The sequence below is a fragment of the Argopecten irradians genome, chromosome 1, assembly GCF_041381155.1.
Source record: "Argopecten irradians isolate NY chromosome 1, Ai_NY, whole genome shotgun sequence".
NCBI lineage: Eukaryota > Metazoa > Mollusca > Bivalvia > Pectinida > Pectinidae > Argopecten > Argopecten irradians.
The window spans coordinates 44,670,056-44,690,099 of NC_091134.1; the positions used below are offsets into that span (position 1 = coordinate 44,670,056).

Here is a 20,044-nt window from a genome sequence, read left to right on the forward strand (position 1 = left end):
TACACAATAACAATAAAACTTTATTATTACACTAGGGTTACATATTTAGTACAGTACTAATCTTGTATACTTATACTTTTATATGAGAGTGATTAGCTTATCATATCCAGTGATGGGGAAATTTACATGTGCAAACAGTCATATTGTAGGTGTCCATTTACACGTTATTGACAGGATACCAAATGACACGAAAACAATCAGAAAATATTTACCAGTATTCACTGATTAGCCGCGTCTGCCCTCGGACACAAACACATAACGGTTTGTAATTTCTCCGTTCCTCGTGTCACAGACAAGACTCACATCAAAATCGACACGGAACTGTTTCTCTGTGTCACTCACTGACGACGCTGATCCAAGCAAGATCATCTGTTGGCTTTCGGCTACTACCAAGGGGGCTAAAAGGTAAGAACAAATATATTTAGATAAAACAGTATTTTTTTCTAAGCATTTTACTCAGGTTGGAAAGTCTAGTTAATTTGATAATGTTTCACAACCAGTGAAAATGTGTACACTTTTATAACTTTGTGTACTTCTTCTGGCTATTTGTATGATGAAGGTTACAGTATAAACAACGTACCAGTTATGGAAACGTCACACATGATTTTTACTGTAACAATATCATAATATAAAGAAATATTTGCTTAATAAATAAATTTTTGCCGTTTTTCCAGCGCACAAAAGAGACATAACAAAAGTGTATACACATACTGTTTATTTCTCAATGAGAGGACCTTTACCATCCCACCGTTCATAACGTGTAACGACTGTAATATCTGACAATTAAAACTGATAGGTAAATGTTCTAATAATTAAGTATTCAATATTTGACTGAAGGCAAGGCCTTAAAGGGCGGCAGCCAGATGTTTTAATATGAATCATGCACGGCATAGGAAGAGCGAAGCTCTACTTGTTTTTTTATTTTCTATTAAATGTAGAAGACATAATTTAGAAATAAAAGGAAACACTTTAAACTATAGAAGTATATGATGTAATAATTGTCTAGCATAAACCCAAAGAGATGAACTCAAAGATTCGGATTTCTCCGTGTCCATTCAAGGCCTGGAGTGCCGCGTATGCGAATCCTATGATTTCGCGCCATTTCTTGACGTTATGTGACGTCATGATTCCTTGTGCTCATCTTCGCCTTGGTGGATATTTTGACTGCATTCTATAGATTTTAATTTTCAAAGTGTTATTATTATTATTTAAAAAATAATAAAAAATGTTTAATTACCCCTGTTATGCATTTGCATTAGTTAAATATATATTTACTGGGGAAAGCAGTACCGGAGCAACGCACAACCTCCCCATATGTATGAAAAAATGGCGGCCGCAAACTGAAACTGTCAGTGTGTAGGATTGAATTTTGAAGATTATGTTTTTTCTTATATTTTCGTGTATCTGTTACCTAAGAAGTGCTTCGCACTTCGTGCCCTTCGGGCACGATGGGCTGCGCCCTTATACTTGATATTTATTTTCATCTTAAAGTTACATATACAGTAACAAACTGTCAATTACACATTATTTTACTTGTACCCGTAACGCTATACAGATGAACAGGTTTGTATTTATATGTTGGATAATTAAATGGTGGACAAGTAATTTAGAATGTTACCATAGAAAAAGAAAGTTTTTCGACTAATAACTCCAATACTATATTTTAATAAATATCAGTTTATTGACTTGAACTTACACTTACCTTAGCACTGTGGCTGTAAAGCACACAGACTTAGCTATAACAACTGTATTGAAGTTTCGCCTTCTGGCCCTTAGTGGGGACCGGGTGAGGCTTGTACGTGCAGGGTCATGCAGTGTCAAAGTGATATTCTCAACCAGTAATTTCGCTCACCTCTCATACTTCACAACAACCACTAACACAAACAGGTATTTATATGTACATAACATTACTGGCCAAAGATACCTCAAAATGATACACGACGCATGTTTAAACAAACAACTATTTACAATAAAACGACGCAAAGGAAAATTACTATAGTTATTTGAATAACTGTGATATCAACCAGTTGGATAATACTTAAGACTTCATGAGCAATGCAATATTAGTACCCATATAATTGGGACTATCCTATATTTACAAACATTGGTCACTTTAGAAAGTCTCTTAAGGTAAGAAAGGCTAGAAAGCCTCCCTGATACGAAAACAGCAGTGCGACTTCGTACATTTCACAGCGAAAATTAGGCAGCCAATGAATGGTCAATACATATATGATTACAGGCTTATAGTCACGAGCTTCACCATCGAACGACGCAACTTTTTGATATGAAATACCTGCATAAAAATAACAAATAAAGTCAGAGGTCACAAAGCCCCCGACACATCAATCTGCTTACATGGTTGGCTATGAATGTGGACCATGTGCACGCATCTAACTGATTATCATAACTTACAAAGAAGGCGAATTTGAATGTAACTATCACACGTCATAATAAGGAATTATCTTTGTCATTGTGACGACAACATCAATGATTTAAGACCCAGTTTCACGGTAAGGGAAACAACTTGTTTCTTTTTCATGACGACACTTGAATTATGATGACTGCCACAAGATATTGTAGTATTTAAATGACTGAGAATCAAGTGACAGCATTGTCCTGAACAGCGCGTCTCCTTTAAGGTAGTTGGCTCGGCCGAATCGCGCGCATCGTAAACCAAAATGGTTGTCCTTCTTTGCTTACCTCCAGCCTGAATGTCTTCACTCGTCAAAGTTGTTTTTCCTTTACCAGGTTTTGTTGAGGCCCAGACCTAATACGAAAGATGGGGTGACATATGAATCTAAGGTGTTTACAACAGTAAATCTTTTACATTTAAAAATACCCCATATACATGTTGTTATCAAAAGCAGATATAATTGATTGATTACATTTAGAAATGTAACTTGAGCTATATAACCGTAAATACAAATTTGTTAAAATTAATTATTAAGGTCTGGTACTCAAACCAATATTTAAATAAAAACAGTAAGGGCGTTTTCTACTTACAGTAAAGGTGTACTTCTTTTGTGGTTCGACGGCGATTTGAAGCCATGAACACGTTCGACTGATCCGCTGATTCTAAAACAGAGAACTAATTTGTCTGTTAGTATGGCGCTTTGTTTAGTAGTTATAGGTCTAACACTGACAAAACGCTTATATTTATCACTTAAGACAAACACAGAATTGTAATGAAGTCTGATTATGGCGGGCACCTTAATCGATTTTGTCACAACAGAATATCCAGAAATGTGAAGATACCGTCATTTTGCTTCATATCGTATAGTTGAGTCTGAACGATGTCGTTTACTACACCTTGTCAATTTAACTTTATATTCCCTATGCACATCCCACAATAAAAATGGCTGCCGTGTTACAGTTGGGAAAGATATTTTCCGGTTATGTTACTATCCAACCTTTTGTTTAACGGTCATACTTCTAGAGCTCCTATAGATACAAATTGTGAAACAAAACCATTCAATAAAAGTAAAACAATGATGGAGCTCTTATGTCTTGATTTTTTTATGTTTATGCTCCATTGAACTATATTATATAAGATTATCCCATGACTGACCTGGGTACCTCCGGGATATCCCCATACCAATGTGTAGTTAGTGATGATACCGTTCAGGTCCCTCTCGGTAGGTGGGTTACACGTCACATTGACTGTTCGAGGCTTGGTGACGTCACTCTCAACATTTACCCGGAAACCAGTCACTTGTCCAGGCGCTGATGGCATAGATATTTAATTAGGGTCGAATGAACAGTTCTTACAATATCAAACTTAATAAAGTACGATACGATTAAATACCAAACTCTTCACTTACATCTACTTATATTTAATATGACATATTTCTAATTTTATATTTTTGTATAATTGTATATTTCCTGGTTTACGCAACGTTTAGAAATTCTTATTTTTTCAACTATTGTCATCATTATATTTATATATACTTTTCTAACTAACTTGGTCAAGACGGTGATTTTGGTGTCTTCTTCATATTGCTTACCATCCTCTTGTGTTCTGACAGTCTTATTGTCTGTAGAGTAAGTAGATCCACTCACTGTTGTTGCTATGACGACTATTGTGTAAGGCCAGTATTCATCAAGATTTTCTATCGTACACGTTGTACTCTCAAATCCTGTGGAATTAAATGTATTAAGAAAAGTAATGCTATGATATTCTTTTATCGTGTTTGAAATATGAGAATTAATCTATTTTATGAATCGTGACAACATAGGTTCATACAAACGAGGAACCTACCGTTTGTAGTACAGGATGACGTATTTGTCTTTGTTATGTAGTCTATTGCTGTAGCTGTGTAAAAGGTTGGTTCAGTTTTCACATCCGGCTTTATCCATTGGACAGTTATCCACGTGGAGTTCTTTACAGGTACACTGACACCTGACGGGGGATGTGGCACTGGAAAGAATGAACACTGTCAGATAAGACGGTTATTTCAACTTATTGTAAACTAAAAAAGAGCTTATATTGTATTTATATCCTTGTATCCCAGTTAGAGTCTCAATTGAAGATTCAAATAGTCGTTGATATTTATATTATTTTGTAGCAGTAATATCGCCCACTAAATCTAATGCAAATATTAGAATCAAATTAACTATATCTCCTGCCAGTCTATATTATATGTCGTTAAAAAAAGTTTACATGTGTTCTTCATACCATTTAGTCCGATGCTTTGGAATTATATCACCCATATAATAACGTGTTGTATTTGTTTCAAATAAGAGTTCGTATCAGGAAATCAAGTAAAACGTATCAATTCAAATTTGTTCAAAGAAAATGATTAAAATATTACATGGTATATACATTTAAGTATCCGATAAATATGATTATACAGTTTCTGAGCTTCTTTGATATTTGGGAACTTATTTTTCGATATCTTATGTATTAAACTTAATAAAAGTTGAAAATTGAATTCCTTGGTACGAACAATTCCCTATCTAGATATGTATTATCAAGAACGGAACAATGGGATTTAGACTATAATAAAACATCAATCAGGAATGATTTATTTGCTTTAATTGCTTAATTATAAAAGAGAAAAAAGAGGAAAATAATCAGGAAATATATTTGTGTTATGTATGCTCATTTTCTTGAAGCCAGATTTTGAAAAAGTAATCAGAAGTACGGAAATATTTTTGGAAATCCTATGTTAGGAGGAAACCATAATGGATACAACCTTTCAAATATATACTTATACAGATGATTAAAAGAGAACACTTACTACCTGTTAACGTCGTAAGGGTTTTTACTGGTGTGTAATACCCTACACCCGCCCCCGTCACAGCGGCAACCTGGTACGTATAGTTTCTGTACGTTAGTAGACCATGTACTGAGTAGGACACGGAGTCGTCTGCTGTGATGATAGGTGATGACGTATTCCAAAGTATGACGTAGTTACTGATGACGCCGTTAGGGGGACAAGGGGCAGACCACTCTAACGTGACACTGTTGGCTGTGATCAGTGTTGGTCGGAGGCTAGCAGCATCTATGGTACTTGGTTCTAAAATCAAAACGCAAAACTGTTATTACAGCTAAAACCCTCATTACTGAGTAGTTTTATTTTAACTATCAATATATCAATCTCAACAATCATTATCAAAATGATAAAATCCCGGTATGATACAGTAAAGGTAATATATATATGTAATTTTCGTAAACTTATAGATTCTAAAGATGTACGAATAAGAATACTTCGGACAGATAAAATAGTAAAGCTACTACAAGATGTAGGTTAGAGTAGAGTAAGTATAATAAAATAAACAGTACTTTCTAACATCTGATTTATTGTATACATATAATTTTGATTAATTGACATGTGAACGCAAACATAAAGTTTGTATCCTATAATATGGGTTAGCATTTAACAAGGTTAAGAAAATTATAAGAAACATGGTCATATTTCTTTGTTTTATGTTCTTTTCTACTTCTGAACAACCTCTAAAAGCATGTTATACTTTATATATCTTAAACTAGTGATAAAACAATTGCTATCAATTGTATACCTTACTTTGAAAGAATAATGTAGAAGGGAAAAATATAAATGAGTGTATTGATGATGATGGAAATTGGAAAGAACAATGATATATTAATGAGATTACTTAATAGAAAGATAGATTATGGTAGAGTAAATATTGTGATAGTAAGGTAGGTGCAAGTAATGCTTGCAAGAATAACATTATAAAATTTGTGATCATAATGATATGTTTTGCTGAGAAAACTGAAGATGAATTAATGACATAGATATTTGATGAGATAGTAATGCTATTGATGGTGTTTGAGGAGCGAGATGAAGATGAGAGTAAGGAAAAGTGTAGTTTTCAAAAAAAAATTGAATGCTTATTATGAAGATAAAGATATGAGACAAAATCGAATTATAATTATGTATCATTCAATATTGCTTGTAACGACCATTTCCGTTGGCTTAAAAATGATTTTATTACATTGTATCTCATAACGACCCTGCAGGTAGGGCGTAAGAATTGTACCTGCTGCCCCTATTGCATGATCGTAAAAGGCGACTAAATTTAGGATCTTATCTCTTTCTTTCTCCCTAAATTACTTTGTTCTTCCTAGAGTCTCACTTGACACCACCTCACTTTTGGCCTATGGTTGAGCGCTCGCCCCTGTGAGGAAGGCTCTGGGTTCTGTCCCCTGGCCGAGACACACCAAAGTCTATAAAAGTGGTAGTTTCTGCTCTGCTTAGCGCTCAGCATAACGGGAGTGGAACGACTGGTTTGCCCGTTGTCAGTATAATGTGACTGGGTGGGATGTGTTGCCTGGTGTCTTCGGCGGCATGCTTCAGTGATATAGCACTATAAAAAGGGCAACAGTTCCACTATACAATAAGACACAACACGAATATACCGCAGTCTCCCAAAACACGCACCTCGCGCAACATAACACGCAACACACTGCATACATGGGAGGCCGTCCTTACATGACCATAGCTGTTAATAGGACGTTAATTAATCAAACAAACAAACAAACAATCATAACGACATCGTGGAAAAAAGTCCCTAGTCAACATATCAACATAACATTCCGCCCTGTTTCACCTGTGTTAATGTAATAAAAGGTTTAACTGCATAGTTTAATAATTACAAGCGATAATTTGATGTTTTGTTGCTGTAGAATGATATATACCATTTCATTCATTCTTACTGTCCTGGTCTGTCTGCTGTAGTAACGTATCACTCCAGTTACCGGGCCCTACACTGGTGTAAGTCCTTAGTTTGATACTTACTGTCCTGGTCTGTCTGCTGTAGTAAGGTATCACTCCAGTTACCGGGCCCTACACTGGTGTAAGTCCTTAGTTTGATACTTACTGTCCTGGTCTGTCTGCTGTAGTAAGGTATCACTCCAGTTACCGGGCCCTACACTGGTGTAAGTCTTAGTTTGATACTTACTGTCCTGGTCTGTCCTGCTGTTGTACGGGAACACTCCAGTTACCGGGCCCTATAATTGTGTAACCCCTTACACTGATGCTGTAATTCCAGTAGGGATAGAGTGTATCTAAGGAGCAGACAGTCCTCCCACTGGAAGGAGTACAGTTGGTGTACTGTGTTGTGACGTCACCGGTACTCAGTCCACCATTGCAAATCCGTTCCTGATACACATACCGCACTGCGTACCGTACTATTGGTCCTGTACTTGGTTCCGGTTCATTAAAGGAAATAGTGATTGATGTTGAGGTTGTGCTGTTCTTGATGACATTCTCAATCTGATGAGGTTCTGAAAAGTGAAGAAAAAATGCCATAAAATGTTCTTATTTTGCAGGAACTTATAAGTAACGACTGCTGAACATTGTAAAACAAATATTATATTGCAGTAATTACAGAGACCATGCACTTCATGTCATTTGGTAATTATTATTTGCTTACAATTAACCAGAATTGAGAGACAAAAAAGGTTCCCAACTGCCGTGTATTCCATGCATATAACCATTTGTAATACAAGTGCATTACATACAAATGTAGTAATGAGTTTTTCTCCTCTTTCAGCATAGTTGTGCCAAAATGTAACAATCTAAGATAAAACGCACAAGCAATATATTTCAGGAGATCCTTAGGGATACAAAACGAAAATTATTGTTCGTATGAATGTTTTTACGTGACAATGAGGTTTGAACCAACTCAACCAGTACCACTACCCATGATATTAAGTCTATTATTCAGGCATAACTTTTATTGCCATCGAAATTTGTACCATCAATTTGAAATGTTACATACCTAATTGCTGTGTGTTCGACGTCGTAGACGATCCATCCCCTCTCCCCACGGATGAGTAAGCGTACACTGTAAATGTGTACCGTATATACGCCAACAAACCACTGATGGTCTCGGTAAAATGTTCCTGGTCGTCAGGGAAAGGTCCAGTTCTGGTAACCCCACACGATCCTGGTAACTGCATCGAGTAGGCAGAAAAATATGTAAAGTAATTCAAAGTGTTTAGCAATATAAAGTTTGATATATTAACAAAATTAAATGTAGATTCACCACTACCTGCTGTCAATCGATTGGTGTATATTTCGTCCGCATTATTCGTGTAAAATCAATTTTCTAAATTTTAAGTGTGTGTTTTGTTTTTTTTTGGAAAATGTTTTATATTTTTGCGTCTTAACTTGCAGACTTCATATCAATCACGATCGTTTTTTTCTTTATTATCTTTGTTATATTAAAGACCAAATTTGAACATAACACAAACTATAAACTTTCATGTTTTAGCGATAATGATATTTTAGTGTTAATGCGCATCTTTTGTATTCTTTAACAAAACTATACGATTGCACTAAATACATTTTTTTTCATGTTGTACAACAAAATATTGCCTATTGATAAAATCCATCAAAACGCTAATTACCTTGTTCAAAATAGATTTAGAACTCAAATTAGATCGCATCGAAATGTGAAAGTCTTAATATTTCAATGTGTGTAAATATTCTAAAATAACATATTACATACATGTAGTTACGGGTAGGTAAAGATTGTTACATCTAACGTTTGTATGGATGAAAAAGCATATTATTTTGAGAAAACGACGTAATTTTCCTCACAAAGTGATGACGTCTCAATACCTTCCGAAAGGAAGATAAAAGTATGCAAAGACGAAATAGAAGAATAAACATGGATTAATAGATACAGATTTATACATGTACACATATGCCCGAGCACAGCTGAACGTGCTGCACACATGTTCCCACTGGATTTGTGACGTAGACACTGTACTGTATGATGTCACCATTTGCTTGTGTCGGTTTGTTCCACGTCACACTAATGGCTGTGGAGGACAGACTTTGGACGACAAGACCTCCGACTTGCCCAGGTTCTACAAACAGGAAATACTTGTCATTAGTGGTGAGAGAAATTTGTGAGTATTAATCTTATAAGAGAAATAGGAAGCATTGTCGGCAAGATCTAAACACGCAATACTACAGCACACAACTTATTACAAACTGGTGTTGTTTTACGATCAATGATTAAAGATGTGTTTAAACACATGTATAACAATTACCAGAGAAATCATTTCAATTATCCACGTCTTAAATGCATGTGCATCATATTCATCAACAAGAATCTAATAGAAAACTGACAATAGTACGTTCATTGTTGAAATATATTATTTAGGCATCATTATTGTACCCATACCCACCTGATTCACTGATGCTGAGTCCTGTAAAGTACGCGACAGAACTGTTGAGTCCAGCATACACCGTGAAAGCTGTAAGGTTACACGTGGTGGCAGGAGCAAGGCCACTAATGGTTAGTGTGTTCCCACTCACTGTTGTAACCGGGGTTATTATATCAGCACCACGACAGTCTGCCCTGGCGAAATACTCATCAACGCCTCCACTGGACGGGACTAGCTGTACAGTGATAGAGTCTGTCGTGGTTGATGTCCTGGTAATTTTGGGGACATCAGGCACTGTCAAGTAACAAAACACAAGTCTTTGTTTGGTATGAATATAAATAATACTTGTATATTACCTTTACTTTTTTTAATCAACTGAATATAATCAAAGTTCATACACACATACAAATGTAATACCTGAAAGTTTTGACATTCGTTCTTCAACTGATTACTAGTATAAAATGAAATATAAAGACCGGCAAAGTATTTAGTTCATCTTCAGAAGCTTTTAAAGTAAACGAACTTATGGTATTACCTTCTGTACACATTTAGATATATGGATTAACTTTGGTCCAACCTGAATGACAGCATAACGCAAACCAACATTCAATGTACGACCATAACCTTTTTATATCGTATAGTTAAAACAGCATATTGAATACAAATACAAATGTACTGTAACTCATTTGCAGATATTTATGGGGCCCTGGTGCCTGAGTGGTTAAAATGTCCCGAAATTCTAACATAAGTAATCCATCTTTTAATTGTGAGTTCGAATTTCATGTTAGGCAGTTGCCAGGTGCTGACCGCGGGTCGGAGGTTTTCCTCCGGGTAATTCGGCTGTTAATATATCGTTTAACTAATAAAACCAAAATCAATGCAGTTACGCTGATAATGGTCACACGTTTCTGAAAAGAAATCTTATTCAAGACTAGTTTACCTGTGCTCCCAGTTATGTCAGCATGTCCTGTACTTGTCAAGCCTGCATTGTATGTGTAGACATGGAACTGGAATGTGGTCCCAGGGATCAGGTTTTGATTTACAGTTAGTTCGTATGACATATCAGGCCGTGTGGTTACCGGAAATGTCTGGTTAAGGCCGGTATACAGGACAAAGAAACCTTCCAATCCATTTCCAGCAGTCGTAACGGTCAGCGTCACACAAGTTGTAGTCTGGGTCTTTACCGTCACAGTTTGTGGGTCAGACGGAACTGAAACGTAACATACACCGGTGTTTCCTAATGTCACTCTTGAAGATAAAACCTTATGTAGAAATAATAACGGCGATTTCTTAGTTGTATTTATACATGTCCAACTTTGCTATAAATTTACAAGTACAAAATTAAACGTCAATAAGTATTGGTGTGTGTTACTTTAAAATACAAGTTTAGAAATAAAAGAGACGAACATGAATTAATTAACCTGGTGTATTTTTGATTGATCAGTGAATATATTGAGTAACGATTTAAACATGGTATCTTACACCGGCTATACAACAAAAAGGTTCAAAAATGGTAAAGTATCTTCCTTTGTCATGAACCGACAAGTATTTAATTGCCTGAATTAATCATAAACTTCATACTACGAACGCAAAAGTCATTGCTGTAATACATTGATACTTATGATAAATTATAACAAAAGTTAATTCTTGTAGAAAAATATCTTCTAAGTTATCGACTACATCCGTAATAAAACCAAAATCATGCCATGGGTACTTCTAGTTCACTTTTGGCCGTTTTAAAGGCACGCAGTTATAAGAAAAACTAGTATGCATGAAGATGTCTCACAGTCAGCAGCATCCGATTTATTTCTGGGTTCGTAGAAATTTCAGAGGTCAAAAGGTAAAAAATTGATGTCTTCACTGTTTTGATACTAATTAATTCAATGTAACAGCAGATATAATTTATGTAGCTTCTGTTTGTAAATCATCGGTATGTGAATGTCAGTTCAGATATCAGATGGATAATTGAAGATGAAGAAATAGAAAGTAAGGTTTGTAATGAGACCACTACGGATGCCCCAACACGACCTGGCACTCATGTAGATGTTTTGGGCAATCTTCAAAACCCGGTCATTTTTTTAGCATTTAACTTCCATTTGAAATACCGGCTCTCATTTCTAATTGGCGAACGAGGAGATCTTTAATCCTGTTTTTTTTTTCTTTTTTTTTTTCTTTTTTGAGATTTACCAGAGGTGTAATCTCTTTAATGTTTATACTTTCTATGCTTCTATTGTACATGTATATGTCTTATTTATATCGTATCTTTGTTGTTTATATTTTCTACCTTTCGATTGTAACGAATATTGTTCTCTCATATTTATCAAAATATATATCAATCTCACGTAGAAGTTAGAAAACTATTCGGGTTTTTGTGGCGATTGCTGTTTAGCATGTCCGAGTGGGGCACCGGATGGATCCGCCTCGACTCAGGTACGATTATAAGAGTTTTAAGTATATTCAGTCAAATTCGCAAACAGTATATATACCTTAGGTCTTAATTAAGTAATTAATCCAATATTTCCATGGGTATTTTCGTTGTAAACACAACTTTTACGTGATTCTGTGACTCGTCTGACTGTTGTCATCTTCCGCGAGAATTCGGAACTCTCTAGTGCGGGAGGCGGGATACTAAGTTTAGTAGCGCGAGCTCGTTGTCACGGGCAACGTTTTTCACTATAAATAGCCGTGTAGCGGCAGTTTCAAACACAGTCAGACTCAGTCAGACAAGCACTGTCATTTTATATTCACAGAGCGATCTAATAGTCCTTGTTCACCATGGCAGATTCAGAGTGCAATATGGTACATAATTAGATCAGTGAATTAACCAATACTGGTAACGAAAGGTTTCCATTGACAAACTTCTGATACATATTGGAACCAGTACCGGTTCCAGGCGTGTACCCGATCTGGTTCAAGATGGAACCCGATCTGGTTCAGCACCGGTAGATTACGTAACCCGATCTGGTCATAGAAGATGTCTATACCGATCCGGATATTACCGGATTTTTAAATACCTAGCTTTTTAAATATATTCTTCCAGTCTTTGGGTATATATATATTTAATATTATATAGCAAAGAGGTAAAATTTAAAAGTATCAAAAACATGTCAATGTCCATGGAGATCGTTCTGAAACTGGTATTGGTATGTGTGTAGCTTATAGGAACCTACATGTATATTATGTAACAGCAACCATCATGTACCCTATAAGGTTGTTCTATACGCTGGAGATGTAACCATCATAAATCTGGCATAATATTTCATGTTTTAATAAATAAAACAATTTGGATGTAAAACTCTGTTTTGGTTTTCTTTCGGTTCAGTGCTAGGCTGGGAACGAACTAAAAATTGTATGTAACGGTACAAAGCGGGACCCGACCACAAGAGTGGCTATCACAAGGTGTATATCTACATGTATATGTAGAGAACTCAAATGTGAAAGGACCATAAGGGTCGAAAACGTTACATTGGCGTCGTCGGCAGGATATAGGTGGAATTAATTTCCAAATATCCACTCATTCCCAGCGTCTAGTGTACCGAAAGAAGTTCAATCCAGAAAAACAAAAACAAAACCAGGAAAACATTCAAGTTTTATTTTAATACAAATATAAGCTATGGATGACTCCGATTCAGAAAGTGAGGTTACATTTCGGAAAGATGATGGTTTCTCCAGTGTAGAGAACAACACTGTCGGGCATAGTGTATCTTCTGATTCTCAGAACCATGATTCTCAATCTGAAAATATACTAAGTATAGAACAAATCAGTAGTGATATCATGAGGGAACTGGGAAAACAGTTGGATTCATTTAGCCAAGAAATATACAGAAACCTAGATGAAATTCGATCCGAGATGAGGCAGCAAATTTCTGAAATAAGAACAGATGTAAATGGGCTGGTTAAACGGGTAGATCATTTAGAAAAGAAACTAGAGGGAGATAATGGTTTAGGTCAGTCTTTCTCCAGGGGAGACAACCATAACAATTCCCGAGTCCAAGACAGAAATGAAAACCACCAGGAACCCCATCACACACTTTTTAGACCAATGACATCAAAAAGCAACACAAGGCTTAAACCACAAACATATAATGGGTCAGAGGATTTCGAAGAATACTTATCTCAGTACGAAATCATTGCCCAGATAAACAACTGGGATTACAAAGAAAAATCTTTGTACCTAGCAGGAAGTCTCAGTGGGAGTGCTCGTACGGTCCTCACCGAGTTGAGTACCCAAGACAGGCAAGACTATGATAGCCTGGTAGACATCTTGAACATGAGGTATGGTTCTGTTGAAAGATCGGAAATGTACCGTGCAAGGTTACAGACAAAGGTCCGAGGTAAAGAGGAGTCTTTGTCGGAATTAGCACAGTCAATCCGTAAGTTAACACGGCAAGCATATCCGACAGCAGATTCTTCACTGATAAATATTTTGGCTCTGGATCACTACATTGATTCAATCCAAGACTCTGAGTTAAGATTACGGCTACGTGAGTTAAGGCCCAAAAAATATAAATGAGGCCGAAACACATGCTGTTCGATTAGAGGCTCACCGTTTAGCTGACAGGCAACGTGGTAAAGCAGTGAAATCTGTTCAAATCACTGATAAATCACCAGCTGAAGCCTCTATGTGTCAGGAGAACAGACATCCAGTCACAAATGATGGTGAAGTTCTCGACATTGGGTCACTAACTAGGTGTATGTTCAACCTTGACAGGTCTACCAAATTGTTGGTAAAAGCCTTGAACAATCAAGGAAACAAACCAGCTAATCAACCCCAAAGGCAGCCAAGTGTTTGGAATAACAACTCCAACAGGCAACATGGTCCAACAAATAATGGTCCAAGCAGGGGAGATAACCGTAACAGACAAAATCATTCATTTAGGCAAGGAGCACATCCCTTTCCTAATGGTAATCAAATGGGAGACAATTTCCAAAATTGTCAACCAAACTATCGGCACCAGAACCAAGCTTCGGGAAACCGTTAGAAGCTGAGTTCGAGGGTCAGAAATCGGCTAAGGATGGGGAGAGACCCACTGATATGATAATAAACTGTGTAAATAAAGATAGTGAAGGCCTATACACTTGTGTCAAGATTGAAAACCAAGAGGTTTCATTATTGGTTGACACAGGGGCCAATGTCACTATTTTAAATCACAAGTACCTTCAAAAGTTGGATTCCAAAAATAATCTCCAAATACAGCCAATACGCTTGAATCTGGTAACGGCTACTGGAGAAAGGAAGCCATTTGTAGGAAAATGTCGGTTGCCAGTCAGACTTGGTCCTCTTACTGTAGAACATGAATTCTTTATAGCTGAAATAGAACAAAATGGGATATTAGGCTTGGATTTTATGACAAAACATTCAGTAAACATACTCTTGAACAAGAACTGTTTAATGGTTAAAGGTGAAGTTGTCCCATGTTTTAGATTCCAAGATGGAATCGAACCTATGTCTAGCAGAGTTTCAATTTTCGAAGATGTTGTTATTCCAGCAAATAGTGAAACTATAGTTACTGGTAGACTTGTAGATCCAATATGTCGAGAGAAAACAGCGCTTGTAGAGCCTACACCAAATTTTGTGCAAAGACACGAGGTGTTATTGGCTAAAGCAGTGGTTGACCCGAGTAGGGGAATAATACCTTTACGTTTTCTCAATATTGGTAATGAAAGTTGTAAATTGTACAAAGATTCCATTGTGGCCACTATAGATAGAGTAAGCCAATGTATGGAAGTACAATCAGAAGAAATTTCTGTTAATAATATTAGTACAGGTAAGTTCTAAACCTGATCTGGACAAAATACCTGAGCACCTAACCAAGTTATTTCAAGAGTCATGTTCTGAAATCTCAGATGAACAATCAGAAGCTTTGAAAAGTTTACTGATTGAATTTCAGGATTCATTTTCCAAGCACTCCAATGATCTAGGGTTAACAGATCTGGTGGAGCATAGAATAAACACTGGTTCAAACCCGCCAATTAAACAGCAACCAAGGCGAATCCCTTTAGCTAAAATTAATGAAGCAGAAAAAGAGATAGAGGACATGGTTGCAAAAGGCGTCATTGAACCTTCAGATAGCCCTTGGTCAAGTCCTGTTGTTTTAGTAGAGAAGAAACATGACCATAGCATACGGTTTTGTCTCGACTATCGAAAACTGAATGATGTGACTATAAAGGATAGTCATCCTCTCCCAAGAATAGATGCAACCTTAGATGCACTTTCTGGTGCAAGCTGGTTTTCAACTGTAGATCTAAAAAGTGGGTACTGGCAGGTCAAAGTAGCGCCTGAAGACCGCCCAAAAACAGCATTCTCCATACCTGGAGGAGGACTCTGGCAATATGTAACAATGCCATTCGGTCTCACCAATGCTGGAGCCACATTTCAGAGGCTTATTGAGAAAATATTAGCAAAACTATCATGGAAAATCTGTATGGTATACCTGGATGATATCATCATTCTATCAAAGACTTTTGATGAACATCTCGGGAACCTGCACCAAGTATTCGGTCGACTCAGGGATGCCAACCTGAAAATGAACGCAAAGAAATGTAAACTACTGCAAAAGGAAGTTACGTTCCTTGGCCATGTGGTAAATGAAAACGGTATCGGTACCGATCCTGGGAAAATAGAGGCTGTAAGGAATTGGCCTGTTCCCCAGTCAGTGAAAGATGTTAGACGTTTTCTTGGGTTATGTTCTTATTACAGAAAGTTTGTGTTCAAGTTTGCTGATATCGCCAAACCATTACACAAACTTACAGAACAATATCAAAGATTTAACTGGACATCAGACTGTCAAATAGCATTTGATAAACTCAAACGAGCTCTAACCAGCTCACCAATTCTGGCTTATCCTAAGTCTGAAGGACTTTTTATACTGGACACCGATGCATCAAATGATGGCTTAGGTGCAGTATTATCTCAGCTACAGAATGGGGAAGAAAAGGTTATTGGTTACTTCAGCAAAATATTTTCAAAAGCTGAAAGAAAATATTGCGTAACCAGAAGGGAATTGTTAGCAATAGTCAGTTCAGTTAAGCACTTTCATCATTACCTGTATGGTCAATACTTCAAAGTAAGAAGTGACCATGGTGCTCTAACATGGCTTATCAATTTCAAAAACCCTGAGGGTCAGATAGCTCGGTGGTTCGAGTTTCTGTCCTCATATCAGTTTAAGATAGAATATAGAGCTGGTCGTGCTCATGGGAACGCAGATGCTTTGTCACGTAGGCCATGTTGGGAAGACCAATGTAGCTACTGCGCTCGAGCCGAACAGAAATACAACCCAACTATTCTACAAAATGAAACCTTAAAACCTGTTGAACTACCAGTTGCTGTTGATTCCGGTTCAGATACTGGTGAGCAGGTGAGCTGTTCCATGGTAACAACCAGAACTTGTAGTGCAGAGTCTGTAGAACCTGAAATTACAGAAACAAATAGTAAAACAAAAACCAAGGAGATCAGCGACACCAACCTCAGTAATAAAAGTGTAATAGGCGCCCAAAGCCAGGACACTGTACTTCAAAATGTATTTAAATGGGTCCAAAGTAACAAGAGGCCAGAATGGTCTGATATTTCCCATTTAAATGAAGCTACTAAATATTACTGGGCAAGGTTTGACTCCCTGTTAATAAAAGATGGTATCTTATGCCATAAGTGGGAGCCATCTCAAGGGAGACCACTCAAACTCCAGATAGTTTTACCCTGTAATCTACAAAACTATGCACTCCAGCAATTACACAACAGCATTACTGGAGGACACCTGGGAGTCAAAAAGACTTTATCAAAAATTAGAGACCGATTCTTCTGGTATCAGATGTCGAGTCATGTCAAACACTGGGTCAAGATATGCGACCAGTGTGCAGCTAAGAAATCTCCTGGCAAGAAAGCCAAAGGAGCTTTACAAACCTACAATGTAGGGAGTCCAATGGAAAGGTGGGCTATTGATGTCATCGGACCATTACCAAAGAGTAATAGGGGGCACCTTTATCTGTTGGTTGTAGCAGACTACTTTACGAAATGGGTCGATGCCATTCCAATGCGGAATCAGAAGGCATCAACAGTGGCACATAAGTTTATCGAAAGGGTGGTTACCATCTTTGGAGCACCAATGGAATTGCATTCTGACCAGGGAACTAATTTCCAGTCAGATGTTTTCAAAGAGATATGCAATATCTTGGGAATAACTAAAACTAGAACCACTCCGTACAGACCACAGTCTGACGGCATGGTAGAACGTGCCAACAGAACCATCGAAGCAATGTTGTCTGCATATATAGCTAAAAATATGAAAGATTGGGATGACCATATACCGTTGTTGATGATGGCGTATCGCTCTGCGGAACATGAATCCCTGGGCGTGTCTCCCAACGAAATGGTTTTTGGTCGCAGCATCAATCTCCCTGTCGACCTGGTTCTGGGTAGAATCAGTTCTGAAACAGTACAAGAACATACAGATTATGCGTATGGTCTTACAAAAATACTAGAATCAATACATGATTTCGCCAGAGGGAGGATAAAAATCACCTCTGAGCATATAAAGAAAAACCACGATAGAAATATCAAGGTTAACCAATTCAAAAGGGGAGACCCTGTCTGGCTTTTCAATTCAAGGAAAGGACTTGGGTCAAAGTTATGTTGTCCATGGGAAGGTCCTTATCTGGTGCTTGACAAAATAAACGATGTAGTGTACCGAGTACAGAAAAGTTCCAAAACCAAGCCAAAAGTAGTGCACCATAATATGTTAAAACCATATATTGGTGAAAATAAACCAGCATGGTTGAGGGACTAATACTACTACATTACATTAACGAAGAGAACAAATAGTATCTATCTGTACCAATGTTGAAAATTGTAATATGATGTAACATTAGTGACAATTCAATACTTACAGGATTCTATTGTTCTTTTGTAGGTCACCAGGTACCAATGCCAAATTTGCAAAGCAGAAACAATCAAGCTTTCGCTATGCGAGCGTCACATCACCACAGCCCATTCAGGGGTGGGGTTCCAATGCAGTGATTGCCACGCCATTCTCAGCAGACGTGACACACAACACACAGGCTGTTCTCCCAACAAAACCCTAAGAATGGTGTCGAGAGCCACAGGGAAGTTCTCGGAGGAGGACAGGATGGCTTACGAGGTGTTCCAAAAGGAAAGAGCCAGGCATGTCAAAGTTATCCGACGCCCTGCAAAGAGTGATGCGGAAAAGAAAGAGGTAGAGTCAAGTAGGGTAGATAGGCCAGCAAATAGGGACCGGAAACGGAAAGCATCACAAACATTATTGCTTACCAGGGCACCAACAAAGCCGAGTAAACCCTACAATAAAAAAAGGAAACTGCCCGAGGTGCCTGAGGTACAAGTTGAGCCACCAGTGCCGGTTCCTGCTCTTGTAGAGGAGGTCCAGGTGGCTGCCCTTGACCTCAGCACCTCAGGGGGCAAAGAGGATGATGAACTCTCTTTGATTGCTCCGAGTACGTACTCTGTGGAGTCATCAGACGTCGCCTATACTCCAACCAGAAAGCCAAGACATGAGGTGAAGTTAAAAGGGATGGCCCTCAACCAAGCCCAGAGGGTAATACTCAACGTTGGCGGAGTCCGCTTCGAAACTAGCGCTCCAACCTTAGAGAGTGACCCATCCAGCATATTGGCAAGCATGGTGAAGAAAACGTCTCCCTTTCAGCCCTATGAAGTGGATCATGTGTACACTTATTTTCTCGACCGTGACCACAAGCACTTCAGAGTAATTTTAAACTATCTTAGAAATCCTAACGGACAGGTCAGGCTCCTTCCTGTTACCCGGTACCACCTGCAAGAATTATTAGAAGAATGTGTTTATTACGAAATTGAGTCCCTTGCAAGAATTGTGAAACAGAAACTCTCCGAATTAGATTAAATCATCAAATTGACATTCAAAGAAAAAAAACATTATTGGGGGTGGCTTATTATAAATGTTGTCAGTGTTTTTTATCCCGGGTTTAAGTAAATCTACTCGATATCATGGAAAAATTATGTGTGTACATTAGGGGATGAATCCAATGTATTGTAATTTATTATGTCATATATGTAGTATAACTTGATACTGTTAATATGTAAGTATAAAATAATACTTTCTCAGTTTGAAATCAAGGTTGAGTAAACCTCAGACTTCTAAGTTAATTATTTGAAAAGAATTACCAAGTATTGTTAAATTTCACTTTTCTTCTCTTTCGGTATGGATTTTTCTCTCCAATATCATGTCAGGTTCTTTCCTGGAAAATATAAAGTAATTTAAATTAGTACTTTGATTGTTCAAATAATTCAATGGAGACATAGATATATAGATCTACATATTGTATTTTTGTATACATTACCAGTAAATGAATATAGATCTAGTAATACTAATAATACAATTTTTCTGATGGCTT

At 37.3% G+C, this 20,044-nt stretch overlaps 4 protein-coding genes across 4 annotated transcripts; 1 reads left to right on the top strand and 3 right to left on the bottom strand.

The window, feature by feature from the left end:
• Positions 1-225: 225 nt before the first annotated feature.
• LOC138327592 (tyrosine-protein phosphatase Lar-like) lies at positions 226-5,552 on the bottom strand. The gene is made up of 7 exons (XM_069273842.1): positions 5,241-5,552; positions 4,259-4,417; positions 4,005-4,136; positions 3,569-3,723; positions 3,004-3,075; positions 2,701-2,767; positions 226-398 (listed from the first exon to the last, which is right to left on the bottom strand). Coding segments are annotated over exons 1-7 (759 nt in total). The 5' UTR covers positions 5,242-5,552.
• Positions 5,553-7,421: 1,869 nt separating this feature from the next.
• On the bottom strand, positions 7,422-9,157 carry LOC138327650 (ephrin type-A receptor 7-like). Its single transcript, XM_069273964.1, has 2 exons — positions 8,248-9,157; positions 7,422-7,750 (listed from the first exon to the last, which is right to left on the bottom strand). The coding sequence occupies exons 1-2, from the start codon at positions 8,426-8,428 to the stop codon at positions 7,422-7,424; spliced, it is 510 nt and encodes a 169-aa protein (XP_069130065.1). The 5' UTR covers positions 8,429-9,157.
• Positions 8,596-10,951, bottom strand: LOC138329513 (exoglucanase B-like). The gene is made up of 3 exons (XM_069276554.1): positions 10,587-10,951; positions 9,668-9,940; positions 8,596-9,343 (listed from the first exon to the last, which is right to left on the bottom strand). Exons 1-3 carry the CDS (start codon positions 10,705-10,707, stop codon positions 9,162-9,164), a joined length of 576 nt encoding a protein of 191 aa, XP_069132655.1. The 5' UTR covers positions 10,708-10,951; the 3' UTR covers positions 8,596-9,161.
• A 7,775-nt stretch (positions 10,952-18,726) lies between these two features.
• LOC138327726 (BTB/POZ domain-containing protein KCTD2-like) lies at positions 18,727-19,533 on the top strand. The gene has a single exon (XM_069274088.1). The coding sequence runs from the start codon at positions 18,727-18,729 to the stop codon at positions 19,531-19,533; it is 807 nt and encodes a 268-aa protein (XP_069130189.1).
• The last annotated feature ends 511 nt before the right edge of the window (positions 19,534-20,044 follow it).